Source organism: Mixophyes fleayi, chromosome 4, assembly GCF_038048845.1.
Source record: "Mixophyes fleayi isolate aMixFle1 chromosome 4, aMixFle1.hap1, whole genome shotgun sequence".
NCBI classification, from domain to species: domain Eukaryota; kingdom Metazoa; phylum Chordata; class Amphibia; order Anura; family Limnodynastidae; genus Mixophyes; species Mixophyes fleayi.
Window position 1 is genome coordinate 129,725,610 of NC_134405.1, and position 25,511 is coordinate 129,751,120.

The 25,511-nt window shown below is 39.8% G+C and overlaps 1 protein-coding gene across 1 annotated transcript; it reads right to left on the reverse strand.

The window, feature by feature from the left end:
* Positions 1 to 843: 843 nt before the first annotated feature.
* On the reverse strand, positions 844 to 24,240 carry ULK3 (unc-51 like kinase 3). The gene is made up of 16 exons (XM_075208237.1): positions 24,009 to 24,240; positions 23,266 to 23,406; positions 22,955 to 23,075; positions 22,500 to 22,604; positions 21,312 to 21,455; positions 20,195 to 20,277; positions 18,854 to 19,009; positions 18,569 to 18,674; positions 7,505 to 7,545; positions 6,996 to 7,098; positions 6,833 to 6,897; positions 6,504 to 6,579; positions 3,308 to 3,348; positions 2,504 to 2,545; positions 1,293 to 1,359; positions 844 to 949 (listed from the first exon to the last, which is right to left on the reverse strand). Exons 1-16 carry the CDS (start codon positions 24,102 to 24,104, stop codon positions 933 to 935), a joined length of 1,404 nt encoding a protein of 467 aa, XP_075064338.1. The 5' UTR covers positions 24,105 to 24,240; the 3' UTR covers positions 844 to 932.
* Positions 24,241 to 25,511: the final 1,271 nt, after the last annotated feature.

Below are 25,511 nucleotides of genomic sequence, written 5' to 3' on the forward strand. Positions count from 1 at the left end.
AGCGGGGCTGACAAAAAAACATACAACCCCTTCAAGTGTATGTGTGTAGTGAACAACTTTCCACAGAAATTATTATGGAATATGTCACTGTAAACTCCAGTGTAAATCTGAGACGGAACTGCAAGAGATCAGTGATCATTTTCCACTAAGGATTTGCCCTTTGTGACATGCGCTCAAAGTGGAGGTTATGTCTAATATTTACAATTTATAAATTGTTTGCAAAATTCATCCCTCAGACAGGTGTAATTTTCCTCTACGTAGTGTAAACCAAACTCACTGCCCCCAAGGAGACTTCATTCCAGCTAGTCATCCTAACCGAAATCATATAAAACAAGTGTAAGAATGTCATTTATAGTCTCACCTACTTTTCTGTCATTTGACTGAAAGGTTTCATACCTATAACATGGATGAATTTTGGTCCACTGATATGGTGTTCATGTGTGTGCATTAGTTTAGTGCTGAGTGAACACAGCAAACAATGTACATAGTATTAGGGCTTTAAGTGTTTACAAAAGTATGTAATTGGCACTGTGCATTTCATATAGTAACATTCTGTGTTTGTGTGTGTATGTAGAAATGTGGTGTACTTCTGTGTTTCATGAGCAGTGGAAGGCCACAAGCATTGGGTACAGTCAGCATACCACCCCGTGGACACAGCTAGAAAGGCCGTCACTTAGATGTCACAAACTCCATACTCAAGAGCCGGACCCATCTAGTACTTTATATGCTGCATATCAGGTGCTCTTTAGGAGTAAGGTGCTCACGATCTTAATAATGACAAGGCTTTTAGCACATAAACATCTAGCAGTATGTGTGCTGTGGGAATACAACAACAATGATGCATCAGAGTATAAAATAATTTAATTAATACACAGTATTACTAGGACAAAACAACATACAAGAGATCTAGCTGCTATTTCACAGGACAGGGATCACTGCAGAGAACACGCTGAAAAAGAGAGAGGAAAGAAATGTCAGAGGGCAAAGACAGTTTTAGGCGAGTGGACAGTTCTCAAAAACCACACACCTTTTATGTGTGCCCACAGCACAATAATCCTATTACAATTTCTATTTCCGATAGTTATTACTATATTTGCTGATTTGATATGAATCCTTGGTAGTTATATCTTAAATGGCATGAAGTAATTAAGCTTAATGTTGAGGTCCCATGCTATTTTCCCTCTCCTTACTCTTACCCTGGGCCTATGTAAGGGGGAAGATCAGCAAAGGAAAGACAGACTGAAAAGTAAAGTATCCATAATACAAATGATGAGGTAGTTTAAACAACTTACAACTTCGTACAGATTCTGAGAACATCTCCTGCCCCAGAGATTCACATTTCCAGTCAGACGTTTTCATCTGTAGCAAGAAAATAGAAAGAAATCACCAGAATAGTCACCACCACTCCCTTACCTGTGACTGCTCCGGAGAGAGAGATCAGAACCCCGGACACTTTACATACAGAGGACCGTCTGTGCCTATTATACAACTCTGAGGATACATGTCAGGTGTGAGAGGAGAGAGTGTCACCATAACGGAATATTCAAACATGCAGTCTGTCTGCAGAAGTTCAAGTGAGACTTAGTGTGGGAGGTTCCTTCCCTAGCCATTGGTGAGCTCATGTAACCACTACTGTTGGGAACTTATCCAACCTGTGCTGCATAGTTGGGTTATTACTTTTTCACAATCCGGACGGAGGACCCTCTACTTTGCCCTGTGGGACTTGTCTTGGGGGTTACATTTATACAATATTAATTGTAGTTTTAAAATATTTGATTGATATTTATTATTTGCAATTGCTTACAAACAACTCTCTCCTCATTGAAAATAAAAAATTTAATTGATGTGTTTTTAATATATGTATATTTCACACTCTATTATTAGATCTGTTGCTTTCCCATTTATTTGCTTTGTTTTAGATGGCAGCACTTGTGACCTAGGGTCTGTGATTGCTTTCTCAAAGGGGCTATAACAATTACTGGTGGTGTGTTGTTATAGTGTATCGCAACTGGAGGTAAGAGAAGAACATTATTCTGGACATGGAGGATTCCCTAAACAACTCATCAAAGGATTTGAGAACATCCATGTCATATAATTAATCAAGAACCTTTACACCATATCGGGACCACCACCTGGACCCTTCCACTGTGTCCAATTCCCTCAGCTTCTTTGTCCCCTAAATAGGTGTGCATGGATCATTGTCAGTATATCCCACCATGTTATTACTAATTGTCCAAATCTTAACAACTTATATCAGTAATGGGGAAGCCAGAGAATGAAGCTGTCCCGACAGCAGTGATATGGAGGCATATGGTTGGCATTAAATTGGCGCACTAATTTCCAATGTACGTCACGATAGTCAGGATCTGAGAGCCATGTTTGACTTAGGCTAACTGAGAGGCAATATAATATAATTTCAGGTTAGGTAGCGCAAGGTATCTTTCGTTTTTACACTTTATACCATTAGAAGAAGTTATTTTTCTTTCCGTGTGGTTTTTCTTACCTGCTCCTTTAGAAATTCTGCCCGTTTCATTAGTGTCTGAATCTGCAGTAAATAAATATGGACAATCAAGGAAGGAGATATATGAAGATACAGAACCCTTTTTTTTAAAAAAAAAAAATAAAAAAAAAAATATGACTATGGATCACGGACTTACTTTGTGTCCACTTATAAAAAGAACTGCAGGATCAAATGTAACTACAACAATCAGCATACTATTCTGGTTAATGGTCATTAGAAAAAGAAACCTAGTGGGAAAGCTTTCCTCCACATACATGTCCATTCCTGTGTTGTATTCTGTCCCTCTATACTGGAAGACATAGAGCAAGGTTCTGGGAACGGGTCTTTCTCTCACAGAAATGCACTTTGTGGATTGATGGCTTCATACATGGTGCAGTGTCAGTGTTGTCACCAAAGTTTACCTGACCGCAGGCTCAACAATTTACCATCACATTAGGACACTATGCTAAAGATGTGGGAGGTTTCAGCTATCTGTAATGGAGTGGGGAGGTACTATGGTTTTCAAAATTAAATCTAAGGGAGACAAGACATCCTATGAAACGGCAGCAGCAACAACTAAGACACCAGTAGGTTACAAGAAAAACAGACTAGTGAAAGTGTAGCATTGAAAACATTAATATAACACATTATTTTAATGTTCTATTTATCTAAATTGTGGAGTTCCATTATATTTTTTGCACAGTATAATAAAAATATGTATCTTTATAGTTTCCCTTTACATGTCTCTCATTAACACAGACAGATGTCATCTCTTCTCCAGTCTACTGTCCCAGAATCTGCACTTACTTCAGCATGCAATAACTCCCGTCTCCTTCCAGCTGGTTCTGCTGCAAGTCACCAAAATAATATAGATCAATTTATACCCTATCTACAGAAAAGCAACTTAAAAACAATATATCATAAAAGGTAAGTCATTGTGACACAGCAAATAAACACCTTATCTATGTGCAGTGTATTTGGAAACTATTTTCTATCTATAAATAGTAGATCAGTTAATGGACTATTTTATTTCAACCTGCGTGAATAGTAAACTCCGTAATGTTTCTACTTCCATTACAGTAAATACAAAATATTAAAGAATAACTCCAGTAAAAATAATTTTGCATAATTAAAACTTACTGGAATAACTACTGATACTGGAAATAGTTTTTTGCCTGAAATCACCTGTTTAAAACTTTTACTACCATTTCACAGGTCAGTAATTCACAACCTTCCTTAGCAACATTTGTAAACCATGGAAAAACTGTGGACTGCACTGATTGCAACAGACAATATCTGGCAGACGTCTTATTTCAAGTATCAAGAGTCATTCCAGTTAGCTGTATAGTACCCAGCATAATGATTTTAATAGGGCACCATTATTTTTGAGTGGACTTATTCATTTATTTTTAAAGTTTTTTTTTGCAAGGCAACAAAAACAAAAGATTACAACTGACAGAGTGAATTCACAAGTTGTAGATATCAAAAATAACACACAAAGTCTATGACCAATGTAGAAAATGGAATTCAACATGTCAACCATATAGATATATATGTGAGGAGTGACCCAAAGTTTTCGTACAGAGGAAAAAGAAGGAGTAAAAAGAGAAAAAGTTATAGGAGGGGAGAGTGGCTAGATCCAATGTAAGGGATGGAAACAACTGTGAGGGGGAGAGAAGTAATACTACTGAGTTATGTGAAGAGTGGGCAGGTCTGGAAAAACCACAGCCACGGAACCCAGACATTGGTGAAGGCTCTCGAGGAGTTGCGGATGATACTTGTCATATACTAAATCCGTTGGGTCTGCCAAACTCTGTTGACTACGGACTGCAAGGAGGGAGGGGACTGCAGCCGCCAGTCTGCTGCTATTTGGCAGAATGTGCCTAATTAGTTTATTTTGATAACGAGATGCCGAGGGAGCTCAAATAGGAAGAAGTAAGAATTTCGGCTCCAGGGGGAATATTGACCTGAAGAATTGATTGGATCAAACTTTTGATCTTGAGCCAAAAACTTGACAGCTTTGAACATGTCCACCAGATATGAAGGAATGTGCCCTCGTGGGAGCATCCCCGCCAGCATAGAAGAATCAGGGAGGATTCTACGGAGACGCGAAGGCACATAGTACCATCGGTATAGCACATATATCTCTTTAATTCTAACACAGATAGAACTGGAGGCTGCATTCTCGCGGATCTTAGACCATTCCTCATCTAGTAACACTTCACCAAGATCCCGCTCCCAGGCTAACTCATGGGGGTCTCGAAGGCTCGAGGTAGAAGAAGCCAGCTTGTAGTAGAGTGTGGAAATGAGAACCTTTGTTGAAGATTGACGCAAACAAAGGGATTCAAAGGTAGGGAGGACAGGTGGAGTGGTGGTCTTTGACAGCATTATGAAGATGATGTAATTGCAGAAACTGATAGAAATGTTTTGAGGGGATACGAAAGCGAGCTTGGATGTCAGAAAATTGGGGAAAAGTCATGGAAGACGTTAGGTGATTGAGATATCCAAGTCCCCGCGAATGCCATGGGTGAAATGAGTTAGGATGTAGCCCTGGGGGAAAATCTGGGGAATTAAATAACGGTATCAACGGTGAGGGATGAGAAGAAAGGCCGCATTTTTTAGAGGAGCAGTCCCAAATGGATAGTGAATGTGAAATGACTGGACGGAGTAACAAGCGCTTAAGGCGACGAGACCTTGGGAGTCAAAGGAGAGTATAGAGTAAGAGCAGTCCCAAACCCTCAACCTCCATTTTAGACCAGACTATGAGATCTGTCGAACCACTCCATAGAACACATTGAGCGAGTTGGGCGGAGAGATAGTATCTGCGGAAATCAGGAATCTCCAGGACCCCTCCCTGCAAGGATCTCTGAAGGACTTTAAGTCGAACCCGGGGCCATTCCCCGACCAAACAAATCTAGTAACGTGAAATTGGAGGAATTGTAAAACATGGGGCGAGATACGGAGAGGAAGTGTCTGGAAATAATAAAGCAGTCTGGGGAGGATATTCATCTTGACAGCATTAATGCGGCCAATCCAACAAATATAATGTTGTGACCAAGCAGTGAGATCTATCTTTATTTGATCAAGGAGGTGGGAGAAATTAGCTTGAAAAAGGTGCCGGTAATGTTTAGTGATAAAGACACCCAAATATTTAATTTTTTGGAGGCGCCATTGAAATGGAAAGGAACGCTCCAGTAATATCTTGACCAAGTCAGAATCGTTAAAGTCCAATACCTCCGTCTTGTCCAAGTTGATCCTGTAGCCCGAAAAGTGGCCATAAAGGTCCAGCTCAGCCAAGAGGGGAGGCACTGAGGTGGTGGGATGAGTAATAGACAAGACTTTGTCCGCATAGAGCGCAATATTACGAGTAGAGGGACCCGAGTGGACTTACTTTAATTACGAAAGAGATTCTCCTTTGGAATTCTGTGTGAATACTGCTGAAGCCTTCATAAATGTTGAGCAGTAATGTAATATTATGTGTTAGTTATCTTATTATCTCTCCTGCTTCCAATCGCCCAAACGCAGGACCACTGTAATTCATACATCCCATTGTGCAGACAAGTGCTTTTGTGAAAGTTGCTTATGTTGAACCCTATTGGGGACACTGCCTGCTCTTCATATGAGTGGCAGTACAAATCACAGTTCAGAGCTAAACTCATCGCATTTGAACTTGTGTGTACAGCACAGGCATGCCGGCACTGGGATCAATGATCCCGGGCTGCAAGATTTTCAGAGCGCTTTGCTCACGTTGCATTCTGTTTTCAAAGTGATTTTAGGAAATTCTGCCAAACACTTGTCTAAAAGAGCCCCGTCTCAGCAACAAATGGAAATATTAAAAAGTAGCAAACTATGACCAATCAGTTTCTATATTTCAGTGATCAATATGCAAAACATAATAGATTTACATAACACACCAAAAACAAAACTGATCAACTCCATTTTTCAAAAGACATTATTATTTGCTCAGAAATTACCAGCATGCACATGATTTTCATGCACTTACCAGATAACATTAGTATTAATTCCCCAAGACTCTGCTGGTACAGATCCAAAGCATCAGCAGCCATTCCCTCTTCATCCTGCAGAAACATTGAAGGAGGAAAGAGTTATGGGGGGTCCTGCAGGAACCTCACATGATATGTCTCTGCTAATAATCTTTGCTCATTTTTGCTTGCACCTCATAGATCAATGTTCTCCTGTACTGTATTTGTGTTATATCTGAGCAGGAACACATTGCCCAAGGTTGCTATAGGACCTTGTGGCTAATTGAATTGCCCCTAAAAAAGATTTCAAAAGGAAGTATTCTACCTATCTCCACTGATGGCTTCATACCTTCATAACAGCAGCTGAGGCCACATCCAAAGCAGCAAACAGACGTGGTTTGTCCTGGGACATTTCTAGATACAGTGCCAAATAGGATGGATTAGTATCCAAGATATACAGAAGATGAAACTAGTAAGTAAGCAAGTGGGATGAAGAAGGTGCCAGAGCTCACCCTTCAGGAGTTCCCGAGACGATATGTCTTGCAGCAGCAGAGTCTTGTTGCTAGATGACACCAGCACCTTTAGCTCTTCGGCTCTGGATATGTACTGGCAAACCTGCACAAAGTGTCAAGGGAAAATTTACTAATATTATTATTATTATTATTTATTTATATAGCCCCATTAGAGATTAGGGTATATTTTGTCTGAAGCCAATTAACCTACCAGTATGTTTTTGGACTGTGGGAAGAAACAGAGCAGTCAGAGGAAATCCTTGCAAACTCAAGGAGAACATACAAACTCCACACATATAGGGCTTTGGTTACACTCGAATCCATGACCACAGCACTGTGAGGCAGAGATGTTAAGCACTGGGCCACACTGCTGCCCCATAAGTATGAAAAAGCACAAACCAAACTAATGTTGAGAGTGGACTATAAAATGTGCCGTCTAATGGATAGATTAACTGAGTTACCTCCGCACATAGCACAGGTACTGTGCATCTTGAGTGTTAAACACCAACCTTTGAACGTACGGCTTCTTTACGAGTTATGTCTGTCTCATCTACAAGAAAAAGAGAATAACAAGAGCAGTTAAATATTTTTTAAAGTATATTTAAATATGTTAGATCTGCGCAATCATCACTCAACTCAAGCTATTAGATATAAAATATATCTAGAAATATGTTAAAGTACCATTAAACATAAAACACTTTTAAACATTAAAACAGATTATCTATAAAATATGTAATAATAAAATATACACATATAAATGCAAATGTATCTTCTGCAATAAACAAGCTACTGCACAATACCGCAGTCTCTGTTAGCTAGCACCATCTAAAGATTCCGTCCTATGGGGAGAGCATTGCATTATACGTGCTGGCCCCCATCCCCTTCCTTTCACAAATTGTTTTCTGATCATGCGCTCTTTTCTTCCGCACCATTTTCCATAAATTCCATAAATGTCAAAACAGCAAAGTTCTCGTAGGGAAAGATTTTAACACTGTTTTATTTACACTCCTTAGAAACATCGGGTGCCACCTCTCCCAGCGTACACACCCAGGTCCTAAACCTCTCAATAAACATATGGCCAAGGCAGGCCTGTTCGACACTTGGAGAGTTCTCTATCACACGGCTAAAGACTACACCTTCCACTCACACAACTCATACTCTAGACTTGATTTGTTCCTCTGCTGCACTTCACTTGTTCCTTCCCTCACTTCAGCTTCCATTCATTTTAACTCTTGGGGAAATATTTACTAAACTGTCGGTTTAAAAAAGTGGAGATGTTGCCTATAGCAACCAATCAAATTCTAGTTATCTTTTATTTAGTACATTCTACAAAATGAATCTGATTGGTTGCCATCTCCACTTTTTCAAACCCGCAGTTTAGTAAATATTTCCCCAAGATCCGATCATTTGGCCATAGAGGTTCATCCCGATTTTACCACTTCTTCTGGTGGCATAGTTTCCTGAAGACTTAATGAGACTGTCCTCAAGATACCTAATTTTAAGGAGGTGATAACCTCTAAGCCCTCAGAATATTTTGAACTTAACATATCGGATGATGTCACGTTTTCTACTACCTGGGAAGTGCATAAAATGGTCATCAGAGGCGAGATTAATAAGTATCCTTCATATAGCAAAAAAGTAGCAAATAGAACAGATCAACTCTATCTCCTCCCAGAATCAACTTTTGGGACTTACCCACTTGGGGAAGTTCTTGAATAGGTGGGTCAGCTAAGGGGGAAACTATAACTCCTACTTGCAGAAAACAAATGATTGGAGCCTTCAATGGTTAGAACGAAACTTCTATGAAAAAAGTCAGATACAATGCTGACTAACAAACTGAAAGCCAAGATGGTACTGCAAACCATTACGCAATACATGTCCGCAGAGGGTCTTTGACCTACTACTCAAGAGGCATCAATACAGTCTTTAGTGTCTTCTATGAAAAACTTTACAATATACCCAACTCGCAGGATGTCCTTTCGCATCTGGTTGTCCCTGTTTTATGTACGTCCTGTTTTCCCTACTGTACGGCACTGCGGAACACTGTGGCGTCTTACAAATCTGCGCAAACACATAGATTACTGCAATCTTCCTAAACTTAGTACGGCCACAGTCTCAACCTTATACAAAGATGTCTCCAAGGAGAAAATAAATTCTGCCCTTAGTTCCCAAAAAACACTGAAGGCTCTGCACGGGTATCCTATGATCTATTACAAGAATATTGTCCCAACACTTATTCCCAGGCTCTTCAATTATACTCTAAGTGACAAGGACTTTCACCCTGACTCAATTAAACCCATGATTGCCATCATCTCGAAACATGATAAGAATCATACACATGAATTACAGGCCTTTCTCCCTTTTGAATAACCAACATTAAACTTTTTTGCGAGGGTGTATGCCAGTAGACTTAACACATTTTTCCAGATCTGATCAACCCAGACCAGGGGGTAAATGTATCAAGCTGAGAGTTTTCCGGCGGGTTTGAAAAGTGGAGATGTTACCTATAGCAACCAATCAGATTCTAGGTATCATTTTGTAGAATTTACTAAATAAATGATAACTAGAATATGTTTTTTTCAAACCCGCCAGAAAACTCTCAGCTTGATACATTTACCCCCAGGTGGGGTTCATTCCCAACAGACAGTCCTCTGATAATACCCAAAGATTAACCGATCTCATACACCATCAGACACTTACCTGCTTCACTTCCCTTTCCCTTTCTCCTTCCCACACCCCCTGCCCTTCTCTCTTCCACTCCCTCCACTACTCTCCTTTTCTCCCCACCTACAACTGAAATATAAAAATCCCTGCATCCCAACAGTGGCTTTGTTTAACATCCCGTATCTTTCCCACTCACATGTCAATGTTCTTTTCTGTTGACTTTACCTGTGATGGTATTGCTTGTTTATTTGGGCTTGCAAACTATTTGCCATGTTACTACTGCGACACCTGTTTTTTTTTGTTTCATATTTTGTCATGTATTTGATGCAGGCTAAACATAAAGAGATTTAAAAAAACAAAAAACAAAGAATTTGTCCTGTTAAAAGCAAAATGCCCCAACACCACCCCTTTGATACAATTTTATTTTATATACACTAACCTATCTAGAGATTCATTACATTTTCGTGACACTTCATAGCCTTGTTACCAAGCAGCGCAAACCTACATCCCTAAGACAATGTAATGTGTTATTTTTCATAGCACATTAAGTGACTATAATATGTTATGACACACAGCACGTTACAGTGTATTAGAGAAGCAGGTGAGATGTATGGTGAAGTGAATCTACAGTCTTGCTAAATACATATCCATGCAAAGACCCAGTGGATTAGTGGTGTGCATATTTATATATATTTTTTTTTACCATTTTAGATCATCATGTGCACTTGGTGGTGAAATTTGGACAACCTCAATTGGCTGAACGGCAACATTATCATTTGATTGGTATTAATATGCTCTGATGAATGCGCTTGCATGTGCTGAAATGTCAATTTTCCATCTTTAAGTAAAAATTAGATTTTAAGTTAAAATTCCAGAACTGCTGCTATTCTGTTTTACAACTGCTTTTATAAAAATAGCCATCAGATAGGTTGGTTATATAATGAATTAAAGCAGATGCTTCTCCCAGATGCTACTTATGAACTCTTTTAATCCTGTCCAAATAATGCTGCACTTTGGGGTCCCCACACAATACCCAATCTAACATCTCCTTCAAGTCATTCATCATGGTAATTTCTGTGCACGGTGATAAAAAAAAAAAAAAAAAGAAAGAAAAAAGACATTTCAGCCTTCTCCTTATGAATCCAGGCCATGCAATAGATGAACACACACCCTGGATTTTACCACCCCCTTGCCCCTTGACAATAGATATGGGATGGAAAAACTCTGCAGTGGACTTTTACTGTATGTGCCAGGGATAAAACTTGCAAGTAAAGGACGCTTAGTTGCGTGTGAGCTTGGTGGACGATATCACTGCCTTCCAAGCCACCTTCATTTAAGATCTGCAAAGGCAGGTTCAGGTACGCAACCAGTATCATGAATACAAGGAACCTCATGAACAGGACAATGCTCTCATTCTGGACATGCAAAAAGCCCTCACCCTAAACAGTTTATTTGGAGGTTCCCAAAAGACCTACTTCAGTTAAATTTTCTCTCCTCCAGCTATATTGTTGGAAAAAAAAAACATAGTATGGATGAATAGGAGGGAGAAGGGCCTGGGAACATTAATGGGTGAATGCCTGTGGGCTGTGGATGCGCTTGTTTGGCAAAGTACTTGGTTTTCCCCATTTCCTCACCTTTCTCTTACTAGAGGTTACTGTTGGTTTGGCAAAATTCTTTTGAAAAAGAAAAATGTATAAAAAATTGGATTTAAGCCTCACTGTATGTGTCCCTGTGGATTTATGCAAGTAGGTCTCATGGTGTCCATGTAAGTTCATGTCAGTAGGTCTCACGGTGTCCATGTGAGTTAATTTCTGTAGGTCTCACTGTGTCCATGTGAATTAATGTCTGTAGGTCTCACTGTATGTCTCTATGTGAGTTCATGTCTGTAGGTCTCACTGTATGTGTCCATGTGAGTTAATGTCTGTAGATATCACTGTATGTCTCCATGTGAGTTAATGTCTGTAGGTCTCACTGTATGTCTCCATGTGAGTTCATGTCTGTAGATATCACTGTATGTCTCCATGTGAGTTCATGTCTGTAGGTCTCACTGTGTCTCCATGTGAGTTCGTGTCTGTATGTCTCACTGTATGTGTTCATGTGAGTTAATGTCTGTAGGTCTCACTGTATGTGTCCAAGTGAGTTAATGTCTGTAGGTCTCACTGTATGTGTCCAAGTGAGTTCATGTCTGTAGGGCTCACTGTATGTGTCCATGTGAGTTAATGTCTGTAGGGCTCACTGTATGTGTCCATGTGAGTTCATGTCTGTAGGTCTCACTGTATGTGTCCAAGTGAGTTCATGTCTGTAGGTCTCACTGTATGTGTCCAAGTGAGTTCATGTCTGTAGGTCTCACTGTATGTGTCCATGTGAGTTCATGTCTATAGGTCTCACTGTATGTCTCCATGTGAGTTCATGTCTGTAGGTCTCACTGTATGTGTCCATGTGAGTTAATGTCTGTAGATATCACTGTATGTCTCCATGTGAGTTAATGTCTGTAGGTCTCACTGTATGTCTCCATGTGAGTTCATGTCTGTAGATATCACTGTATGTCTCCATGTGAGTTCATGTCTGTAGGTCTCACTGTGTCTCCATGTGAGTTCGTGTCTGTATGTCTCACTGTATGTGTTCATGTGAGTTAATGTCTGTAGGTCTCACTGTATGTGTCCAAGTGAGTTAATGTCTGTAGGTCTCACTGTATGTGTCCAAGTGAGTTCATGTCTGTAGGGCTCACTGTATGTGTTCATGTGAGTTAATGTCTGTAGGGCTCACTGTATGTGTCCATGTGAGTTCATGTCTGTAGGTCTCACTGTATGTGTCCAAGTGAGTTCATGTCTGTAGGTCTCACTGTATGTGTCCAAGTGAGTTCATGTCTGTAGGTCTCACTGTATGTGTCCATGTGAGTTCATGTCTATAGGTCTCACTGTATGTCTCCATGTGAGTTAATGTCTGTAGGGCTCACTGTATGTGTCCATGTGAGTTAATGTCTGTAGGGCTCACTGTATGTGTCCATGTGAGTTAATGTCTGTAGGTCTCACTGTATGTCTCCAGGTGAGTTCATGTCTTTAGGTCTCACTGTATGTCTCCATGGGAGTTCATATCTGTAGGTCTCACTGTATGTGTCCATGTGAGTTAATGTCTGTAGGTCTCACTGTATGTCTCCATGTGAGTTCATGTCTGTAGGTCTCACTGTATGTGTCCATGTGAGTTCATGTCTGTAGGTCTCACTGTATGTGTCCATGTGAGTTCATGTCTGTAGGTCTCACTGTATGTGTCCAAGTGAGTTCATGTCTGTAGGTCTCACTGTATGTGTCCATGTGAGTTCATGTCTATAGGTCTCACTGTATGTCTCCATGTGAGTTCATGTCTGTAGGTCTCACTGTATGTGTCCATGTGAGTTAATGTCTGTAGATATCACTGTATGTCTCCATGTGAGTTAATGTCTGTAGGTCTCACTGTATGTCTCCATGTGAGTTCATGTCTGTAGATATCACTGTATGTCTCCATGTGAGTTCATGTCTGTAGGTCTCACTGTGTCTCCATGTGAGTTCGTGTCTGTATGTCTCACTGTATGTGTTCATGTGAGTTAATGTCTGTAGGTCTCACTGTATGTGTCCAAGTGAGTTAATGTCTGTAGGTCTCACTGTATGTGTCCAAGTGAGTTCATGTCTGTAGGTCTCACTGTATGTCTCCATGGGAGTTCATATCTGTAGGTCTCACTGTATGTGTCCATGTGAGTTAATGTCTGTAGGTCTCACTGTATGTCTCCATGTGAGTTAATGTCTGTAGGGCTCACTGTATGTGTCCATGTGAGTTAATGTCTGTAGGGCTCACTGTATGTGTCCATGTGAGTTCATGTCTGTAGGTCTCACTGTATGTGTCCAAGTGAGTTCATGTCTGTAGGTCTCACTGTATGTGTCCAAGTGAGTTCATGTCTGTAGGTCTCACTGTATGTGTCCATGTGAGTTCATGTCTATAGGTCTCACTGTATGTCTCCATGTGAGTTAATGTCTGTAGGGCTCACTGTATGTGTCCATGTGAGTTAATGTCTGTAGGGCTCACTGTATGTGTCCATGTGAGTTAATGTCTGTAGGTCTCACTGTATGTCTCCAGGTGAGTTCATGTCTTTAGGTCTCACTGTATGTCTCCATGGGAGTTCATATCTGTAGGTCTCACTGTATGTGTCCATGTGAGTTAATGTCTGTAGGTCTCACTGTATGTCTCCATGTGAGTTCATGTCTGTAGGTCTCACTGTATGTGTCCATGTGAGTTCATGTCTGTAGGTCTCACTGTATGTGTCCATGTGAGTTCATGTCTGTAGGTCTCACTGTATGTGTCCATGTGAGTTCATGTCTGTAGGTCTCACTGTATGTCTCCATATCTGTAGGTCTCACTGTATGTGTTTATGTGTGCTCACGTCTGTGTATTTTTGGAACACGTAGGTTTCCAGGAGCCCGCTGGTGTGTAAGTCAGGTGCGACCAAAGTTTTCTCTGTACAATGTGCACAAATGATGAGGAGTGGGAACAGGTATCTGCTTTTGGCAGCAGTGAATGTATACACAGATGAAATAGGTTTCCTATTGAAGGAGTATTGTATTTACTAGGTTTAACTGATCGACTCTTCAGTTCACTGCAGCAATGTAGTGCTCAAAAACTGAACAGTATTACAAAATGGGACAAAGGAGATGGAAACATTTGCACTTATTATGTGTGGGGAGCTCAGCGGGGTGTGTAGTCCATATCACTCTGGCTAGTCCAGAAGAATCATTTAATGGCAGTGTTCCAGATAAAGATAATCAAGTGGAAGTGAAAATCCAGGATCAAAATAGCAGTGTGCATTAAATGCCACCGAGGAGTCTCACAGGATGCACCCAGGAACATCTCTGTAGAGCAACTGAGGTGCATTATAAAAAAAGGGCCTATGGCAATATAAGGCAGAAAGACTTTTTGTTATATTTATAATATATATTATTACTATTATATTAATAATTTGCATGTTTTTTCAAGGATTGTGGTGCTTGCACTGGGGTTTACTTAATGATGTAAAAAATTGTTGTGACTAAACAGCACTGCACTGTAATGATGTTTAATATTAATTCCTGCACTTATTAAACATTAGCAGAACACAGCAGTGAAGCTTTCCCTTCTCAGTGTGCAGTACCAGGTGGTCACTCTCAATGTGTGAACAGTCTTTTCCCCCTGATAGATTTGTTGCTGGATCTCTAAAACACAATCCTTCACCCACGCAGCATATGTGAACCTAAGTATTTCAGGAGCTGTCTCACCCTTCTTCCTGGATAAACACTGTACTGGTGTTGACAATGAGAAATATACAAATTGCTTTTTTTAGAAATGACCTTTTCAGTATCATTCAGTGCTGCTGTTTGTGTCACCAATTATGCACAGCTTCAAAAGTGACAACAGACAATCATCCACGCTGCAAGACGTTTACAAGAGAGTTTCACTTTTTGTGAAATATACCTAAAGTTTTCCACTTCAATATGTACTACTTAGTGTTTGTATCCTGGTATTAGAGGAAAAGAGGTTCTCAGTGAGGAATTCATATGCTGAATTAGTGGTTGTTTAAACTAATAAGAAGGGAGGGTGATAAATGGTAGCTTCTTCTGCCCTCGTTAAGGTGATGAAAAGTGGATTAGTAATAGAGGCAGGTTGAGGAAAAGTGATACAGTTTTACATGCTATATTTACAAATGTTTACAGCTCCATGAATTAATTTCAATCAAGTCAAGGGATAATTACACCTCATAACTATGGGTCATTTCAATATGTCTAATGTGGACTGGAGCACCCGAAGCAGTGACATTCTGAAGTGTTTACATGAGCATCTCTCATATAGATTTAGCTCTCACAGAGATAATGTATCAAATATGCCAGTAGGAAAATATGTGGGGTCTAGTGACCACCACTCAGTGTGGTTTATTTAAACATTCAGCTTTAAGTAGAACTGCACCAAAACAAAGGTGTTCATAGGTTTAGAAAGTCTGACTTTAGGGACAAGATAAATCATTTATGTGAATTTCAGACAAGGTGGGAATTGATACGTGGAGCTCAGTTAGGGTGGAATAAATTAAAAAAATGCATTATTAAATGCAGAGTTTTGTGCCAGATATGTTAGAAAATGCCAAAGGAAGAGAGAACGAAAATGGTCCTCCAAGGAAGTGGCAGATAAAAATGCTAAGAAAATAAAAGAAATATAGACAGACAAAAACAGAGGATAAAAAGGCATATAAAACTCTGTTAAATGAGACTAAACGCACAATTCAGCTGTGTTTCAGTACAGGGTTTCTACATTCTTAGTAACAACATTTCCTCGTTATTTCAGTTAGTCTTACTTTCTATGGGTGTTGTATTTTTATACAAGAGGAACTAGGTATTGTAGAGTGCAGACGTAAAGCAGCTCCGGAGCAGAGTTGTAAATAGGTTCAAAGGATCTACTGTACATCTCTTCAGATCACACCAGACTGCAAGTAACCAACATCTTTATCACATATGGATTTCAAAACTTCATCATGCCCTATATTTCAATGCTTCATGTTTGCTATTTAGTGAAATATGTATTGACCCAAATAGTCTTAACATGATAAAAAAATGTTTAAACAGGAGTACACCATGGGAGGGTTACCATATTTTAATAATTCAGTTTAAAGCATAAGCAGATTTTAGTGTAAATCTTAAACCTCTTTTAAAGAAATCTATTTAATTTCTCCATATCTGCATTTACTTGAGTCTAAATTGCCCTGTCTGGATATTCTATAAAAGTGGAGGAATCTGAAAATGTTCTAAATAATGTCTTTAGAATGACTGTACATCTTTACACAGCATTTTATTAAAGGTGAAAATACACCACATGGACAAAAATATGTGGTCACCCTTCTAATTAGTGTATTATGAATTATGTGTATTATGCTTCAGCCACACCCATTACTAGCAGGTGCATAAAAGCAAACATACAGTCATGCAATTTCCATAGTCAAACACTAGCAGTAGAATAGATCATACTGAAGAGCTCAGTGACTCAATGTGGCACTGTAATAGGATGCGATCTTTCAAACAAGCCAGTTCGTGAACTTTCTTCCCTGCTAGAGATGCCCCAGTGAACTGTAAATGCTGTTATTGTGTAGCGGAAACATTTAGGAGGAACAACAGCTCAGCATTAGGCCACACAAGCTCACAGAATGGGGATGCCGGGTCCTGTAGTTCGTAGTATGTAAAAATCATCTTCTGTCGGTTGTAAAACAAACTACTGAGTTCCAAACTGTCTCTGGAAGCAATGTCAGCACAAGAACTTTTCGTCAGGAGCTTTGTGCATTGGGTTTCCATGGCCAAGCAGCGGTACACAAGCCACAGACCACCTTGTGCAATGCCAAACGTTGGCTTGAGTGGTGTAAAGCACACTGCCACTGGACTCTGAAGCAGTGTAAACTGATTCTTTGGAGTGGCTTCACCATCTGGCAGTCTGCCTGACAAATCTGGCAAATGCCAGGGGAACATTTCTCACCCGAATGCGTACTGCCAATAGAAAAGTTTGGTGGAGGAAAAATACAGGTCTGGGGCTGTTTTTCATGGTTTGGCTTGGGCTCCTAAGTTCCAGTGAATGTAAATCTTAATACTACAACATACAAAGGCATTCTATTGAGTTATTTGCTTCCAGGTTTGTGGTGTCGGTTTGGGAAAGGCCCTTTCCTGTTTCAGCATGAGTTTGGTATGAAAGAACTAGATTGGCCTGCACAGAGGCCTGCCCTCAACCCCATCAAACTCCTTTGGGATAAATTGTAATGTTGACTGCAAGCCAGGCCTAACTGCCCAACCTCACGAATGCTCTTGTGGCTGAATGGGTGCAACTCTCCACTGGTATGTTCCATAGTCTAGTGGAAAGCCTTCCCAGGAGAGTGGTGGATGCCCATGGTTTTGGAATAAGATGTTCAGCAGGCTCATACAGATGGGATGTTCGGGACTCCACATACTTTTGGCCATTTAGTGTACGTCCTTTATTAAGCCCTTAGAAAAGTTGTTTTTCCAGAGCTTTCTTAAACATATATTTTTCTAGTAATTCTCTAATCTCTTCAAACAATATAATATCCTGTCTCCTTTAATACGATGTGCTTATTCAGTCATCAACAAGGACAATAAAAGTGACAACATTACATATAAAAGTCATGTTTTATTGTGGCGTTAGATTAATGATTCCCACTTTTGAACATGAAATGATGTGAGAATGGAGATGTAATGTTACAGTACATGGAATACAAAGAACCACCATGCTAAAGACAACTTCTCCTCTTTTATAAAATATCCCCAACAGAATCCATTGTAACGGTGCTGCAGCCGGCTAAACTACCATAATGAAAGGAGATGTCATAATTCCTACACAATACACATCAGGGAATACTTATGAAATCTGTTCTACATGTAACCCTGTGGAAATAGTAGTGTTGCCTGTAGCTACCAGCTAGATATCTGATTTAATTTGCCAAGATGTATCAGTAAGAACATGGCTAGATTCTAATTAATTGCAATAAGCAACACCTTCGTTTCCACACAGTTACCTATGAAATAGTTTTCATAAGTGGTTTATTCAGCAAGAAAGCTCTACACAACATATTGAGGGATTTATATGGAATCTGTTCCAAAGGTAACTGTACAGAAATATGTTGCTGCCCAATGCCACCAGACTACCTGCACTATTTCCAGCACAGTATATGAAATTAAGCCAAATGACTCATTGGTTGCCATGGGTTACAGCACCTTTTCCTCAGTTACCTGTGAAAGTGTTTTCCTCCATATTATTTCAAAGTAAGTCATATTTCCGGATAACCTTCCATTAAAAAGAAGAGATACTTTTATGGAGAAAATTAACAGCCATGTATTACACAATGCAGACACATGGATACTCACAGTGCAGGGCAGGGATGAAAAATTCCATGGCTCGACAGTACAGTGTGAGGGCGGCCGAGTACTCTCCCGCTCCATCTTTCTCTACCGCTTCTACAACCAGCGACGTCTGTTTAAAGAAGACAAACGTCAACAGAGCAATATGCAGAGAAGGAAAAGAGGACTGAGGAAAACACTGGGACAGTAAACTGAACAGAACAGAAGGATAAACAATTTGTGACGTTGGTTATTAATAGTCTTTAGACAGTAAATGAAGTCAGAAGGGCAGACAACTAAAATGCTACTTACAGCTTTCTGTAAAGACTCTGCACAAGGCATGTGCTCCAAGTCTACAAACGGGTGGTTGAAGAAATCTGAGAAAGAGATACGCTGATCTGGGTCTCTCTCCAGAAGCCGCTGAAGCAGATCCCGGCATTCAGGGGAGACCCGCGGCCTTGCAGGGAGCTATAGACAAGAAAAGAAAAAAAAATTGCAGTGCTGTACTGCCCCTTACATCATTAACATAAGTAAAAACACAGAAAGCTACAGACAAAAGAGTAGAAGTAGGTAGAGTTTAAGTAGTATGAGGGCCAAGCTACATGAGGGACAGTGACATGCAATCAGTCTATAGAACACTGACTCAGCTACTTGTCACCTAGTTTGATGACTGTTGGCCCCATATGAGTCTGGCTATACTGCAGCTGACTGTCAACCACTAATACCACCTATGGTGATCACTCATAGGGAACGGCCACTAGGGCAGACTAGCCTTGTTGTTGGTTTAGTAATCCTAACCCTATTTCTATTTACCCTAAATATCTGAAATTCCAGTATATATATATATATATATATATATATATATATATATATATATATATATAAATAAATGTGACAGATTTCTGCAGCCAGAATTACCAAATCCTGTCTTTCAAACCACTCTTTATGGGTGTTACTAGTGGTGGAAGTGGGCTGGAATACGGTGGTATGACATACCGCCACTTTTCCTGATACTATCAATTCCCATTCACTTACATTTTATACATTTCCACTTTGACTACTGAGTATTACGTAAAAGCTACCTTTAAAACATGATTTTTTATTATAAAGGCACAAATGTTCTCCTTTTTGTTAACCTCATACACCTGCAAAATATCAACCAGCAGTGCCTACATATCTTGTCCCCATTATAGATTGCAAGCTCTTCAGGTTCTGCACCCTCTTATATTAGACACTGCTATGGTGAATGATCAGTCTTTACTTACCCATAGACTTTTTCATCCAAGATAGTAAATTTACTGAGTCAATAAGAAATAAGCCAAATTTCCAACCATCATCAATAAAAAAGTTGATGTCCGTAAATAAACTGAACCTGTCCAGACACTACACTAATAGACACAGAATGCCAGGCGCATGAGAATAAATAGGGCCATGATCATCCTTGTAACAATCCATGCACCCATATTATTATAGACGCTGATAGCGTAATGATGTGTTAGTACAATACACCAGCCATCGTTATTGTTTTAAAAAAAATTGGCAGTAAAAATATCTGGAAGGCAACAATGAAAAATGAAATGAAAAGGGAGCAGTAGACTGGTCGCCATAAACACATCTATTTACTTTCTACTTGAAAAAATTATTTTTTATTACCTCAATTGTTCGGCCACTTCGTATCTTCTCCTCCAGTTCTGAGAATGATCTTGATGCAAATGGTGCTCTCCCAAACAGCGCCTCTAGGAGGCGAGAGACTATTATTATTATCACTTCTTTATATAGCGCCACCATATTACACAGCGCACTACAGAGAACACTTAATCATTCACATTAGTTCCGGACCCTGTCCATACAAGACAAAATGTGTACACAATATATACACACACATCACGGGACACTGAGACTAGACATCATCAACACATTGCGCCTCATTTACAGTTAGGAATAAATCCAGCTATAAGGTGCTGTTTTGTACCTTAGTGTTGGAAGGGTGCGTGCCCTAGTTCAACTCTAAATTGCCGTATAAAATAAAGCTGCCCAGTATGTGTGTGCCACATGATGCTGCATGCAAAAATGCTTTTGCACCCTTGCATCACAACATGGTTAGTCCAAGTGCAATTTGGATTTGTTCTTAACTATAAATTTTTCTCTGATTTTGTTTCAAAATATTGCCTTTTTGTCATAGCAGCTGTCTATCAGGCCTATTTAAGGCACATTTGGGTGTGGCTCCCAAGCTAGCCTTTGCTAGATGTAAACCCCTATACCTGGGAGGTGAGTGCATCTGATTTTAACTGCATTTGAATAGTGTTTAAAGCATATAGGTCAGTGTAGGACCTGCATATAATGAGGTACCCTTGACGTTGGGATGCAGGCTTAAGTCTTTTGATCAAAATATGAACTAATACCTCATTTTTTCATTTTGCTAGACACACACAGATATGCAGTTTAAAGGATAAGCGCTGACAACTGTCTCTTTTTTTGTTTTGTATACATATATGGGCATTTATATTGCCACGCAGCTGGTACCACATACAATATGGGATATACCAAGAGCGAGCTTATTGCCAAGCAGTTGGTACCATATATAATGTGGGATATACCGAGCGCGGGCTTGTTTTTCTCTGGTTTTGTAACTATAAATTAGGCCCTTTTTGAACATAATTTTAGTATATTCCGAAACTATATCCAGAAGTCATTTATATGTATATATTTATACTAAGACTAGCAGTAGAATACTATAACTACTGGTATTATTTCAGGATTGCATTCTTACCATACAGAATGACCCCTACAGACCAGAGGTCGACTCGAGCGTCATAGTGTCTACTACACACCATCTCAGGAGCCATGTAGAGTGGAGATCCTCTCAGTGACTGAGCCTCATCCTGTGATGTCATATGCTGAGCAAAACCAAAATCTAGTAGGGAGATAAATCATAGATGATGGATTCGCAGTACTGTCATCCATATTTCAAGAACTGCATCATGGCTTCATCACAAGCACAGATTCCCATCTAATCTTGAGCAGACCTCACATAACTAATTAGAGGACAGTAGTTGCACTAATATACTCTGGTTCTTCTACATGTTGTGCAACTGAAATAAAGTCCTTTATGTGGAGCATATTGAAAAACAATACATAACAGTAACCCAACTATTATGTACATATGAGCTTTATAGTATGATAAAATAGGCACTGTTGCAATATTGTTATTACAATTCCCTCTAGCACTTCCCTTGCCTTTTTCACTCCAGCTCTATTGCTCCAAACACTCTCACAAGCTTGGCCCTCGCTACCTCCTATCTCCTTATCCTCTTTGTAATGTTTCCTTTGTTCTAGTTGTGTCTTCCTATATAGTTGCTATCTTTATAGACTCTTGTTGATTTGTATTGATTTTTATTGATTCTATTGTTTCTCTTGACCCTCATTTGTATTTTTTGTTTATTTTTTGTTGATTGTGGATTCTGTGGCGCCATATAAATAAAGATGATGATGATTATGAAGATGATTGCCTTCTCCTACTGATTAAGTATACATAACACTTGATGACTTAGTTTAGCCAGTAAATGATTCAATCAATACATGTAGAGGTAAAAGGTGTTTTCCATTTACATATAACTTGTATAATTTACTGGCTTATATATGCTCTTTTGCAACTTTTAAATACATAGCTTCAGATTTCTGACTTCCTTCTGTGTTTTTCAGCAAAGTCTTTACATCATCCAGGTCTATCTTGCCCTTTTAGAAACACACAGATGCTTTCTGGGTATAAATGAATAAAATGCAGGGAGCATAGCAGGTCTTTATGGTATCTGTGTAGAATATATAAAGAACTTACTGAAAAGCACAGAAAGCAGATATAAATACAAGGAAATGTATTTAAAAAATGTTGTAGAAATTCAAGCATAACCCCTTTAACATGATCTGTTTCTACTAGTATTTGTAAAATGCCAAAACTCACCAGCCAACTTGAGATGGGGTCTATCCAGGCTGCTAAGCAGAATATTCTGAGGTTTCAAGTCCAAGTGTGAAATATTTCTGTCATAGAGGAACTTCAGAGCACTTGCTAAATAATTCAGAAGATAGCGAGAAACAAATTAAAATGTACAAATAGGCGATGTTGTGAGTACAGCGATAGCAATATGACAAAAAATAAGAAATTAAATAAAAAATTAGAACAAAAATGAAAACAAAAGCATATAGAAAGTGAGCATGCACAGAGCAAGTGAATGGAATTGATATCAAAAGCCAACAAGACTGAGACGTATGAAAACAGTTAAATGGAAGACCAGAGATAGACCAATGTGCAAATGCCAAAGATTAGTAATGAAAGTTGAAAAGGCCAAGAGAAACACTGTGGTAGTGGTTCAGTGAGTATGAAGGTAGAGATGGCGTGATATGATCAGAACTACCTACCAAGTTGCTGAAGGAAGACTTGTGCTATTTTCTCTGGAAGAATTCTCCGAGTTCGGATAAATCGAGAAAGGTCTCCAGCTGCACAGTACTCTGTGATCAGAAATATGTAGTCCCGGTCCCACTACGACACAATAAATAAAGATGAAGATGACAGTGAAAGATAATCATTTGGTTCACAATGTAAAACAAAATAAATGGTGAGTAATACCTAGTATAAGTAGTTATACAAAGGTCTCTCTCTCGCTACACACACATATATATATATATATATATATATATATATATATATATATATATATTCATAGACTGACCTGGAAGTCCTTCAGCTCGAGAATATGAGGATGACGGACAGTTTTCAAGATCTCGATTTCCGTCAGAAGATTTTCCACTGATGCTTTGTTCAGACTTTTCTTGCTCACACATTTAATTGCCACTACCTCACGTGTGTTCCGCTAACAGTTTGAAGAGGGAAAGCATGGAAAGTACAAATTAAGAAATGGAATTGATGATACAGAATCTTTAATAAAGTACTTTTTTCATATGGCAAAAATGTGGTCGGGATTTTCCGGGAAGGTTATGCGATGGTTCCTAAACATGTTTATGCAAGTTACATAGTTCTCTGAAAGCAACCACTAAAAATATATTTTTTTTTCTATTCGTTAAAGAGCTGCAGGAAGGGATAATTAGAGCATGGATTAAATGAAGCAGCTGACACAATGTTACTGTGAACGGGAAGGTTATGGGATGAATTATTACATTAATATGCTACATGAAGGAGATAACTGACAGAAAACATGTTGACTATGACTAAAACCATTATTTTTATAGCAGTTTAGTGGGGATTTTTGGAAGAATTGTATAAAGCAGTTTGGGTAAAAACTATAGGATCTTTAGAGAGCACTAAAAAACTGTTCTGGACTGTCACACAGGTATATAGCAATTTGATTATTTGTTATAAATGCAATTAAGTTCATAACTGAAGCAAGCATTACACACAAAGGGCCTCTCCCATGATACTGTCTTGTTCTATTGCTGCTGAGCTGAGCAGATTTACCTTCCTGTAGGCCTTATACACGGTGGCATAGGTCCCGCTGCCCAGCTTGTCAGTCAGTATAAAGTCATCCAGCCGAGGGGGAGCCCAGCCTGCCATAATATGCCATGCATGTGTCCCTGTGTGTGTCACACTACTGGTGTGTCAGTGTAACCCTCAGTGTACATGACAGCCTGGCACGGCGAGGGCTATGGAGCTGTCACTCTGCACTTCCTTGTTTTGGTTAAAGAAACAGGAAGCTCCCGGCACCACGCCGTGATAATCAGTGACTGGCGCCATCAAGTGGTGGAAGAGAGATATGCTTCAAGAACTCTAAGAAATTGACATACATTTTGGTTTTAGTTTAATTTTAATTTGCTACTTTTGTACAAAAAGACGTATGTAAAAGTTAGACAGAATAAGCACTTGATATATAATTACAGTAATATAACGTTTTTTTTTCCCAGAGGGGGCTGGGGGGCCGTGATTTGTGTTATTTTGGCCCTGTTCCCGCAACAAAATGATGATTTTGTTATGGTGGGGGGACCGAAATGACACAAATTGCGTCATTTAGGCAGCCTACGGGGAGGTTGCAGGAGAATTTTCTGCTCTTCCGGGAGAGTGGGCAAGTATGCGCTTTCCTCTGTGTACCCCCACGCATTTCCTCCGGCGCTGAGGAGCCGCATCCCGACCGATGGCAGGCGCTATCTTTTATCTGTTTTGCCTTTCAGCCATAGGCTGATTAATTATTCCTTCTACTCACCTCTTCCAACTATTTAAGGCACCTGTGCCTTTCTTATGGTGCCAGATCTTTTTGTCCTATAGTCTGCTCAGTTGTGGATTATTTGTCTCCGTGAAGTTATCATGACAACCTGTACCTGCAGTTATCCTATTGTGCCTGGTTTCCAGTGTCTCCAGCTTCCCAGCTAAACCTGGTGATCCTGACAACCTCTACCTGCAGTTACCCTACTGTGTCTGGTATCCAGTACTCCTGCTTCTCAGCTAACCTAGAAATCCCAGTATCTTGTAGCTGCGGCCTATAACTGTACCTGGTATCCAGTATTTCTGATTCTCAGTTATATTTGGAAATCCCAGTATCCTGTACCCACAGACTCTTACCGTACTTGGCATGAAGTATTTCCGCTTCACAGCGAAACCTGGAAATTCCGTCATCCTGTACGTGCAATACTCTAACATCATCTCCAGCTGGTCTCCCTTGGTGCCCACCCGGAGAACCGTGACCTGCGAGGTTGAAGCAGTTAAGGTCAAACCTCCTTGTGAGGGTCCCTGATGAACACCTATTCCTCATTAGACTCCACATCTCCGTGGTGGGCAGAGTCAAACCACGAAGATCGAGAAGGATCCAAAAGACCCGCATTGTAATGTGATACAGATATCTCAGATATCTGCTGCGGCCCCAGCCTGTTCAATCGCAAATGCAGATTTCATAGGTGTCTATGGGGACTGCAAAAATGCCTTATTTTGCAAGCTCCAAACTTCGGAGCTCGACTCCGACAGCTATCACAA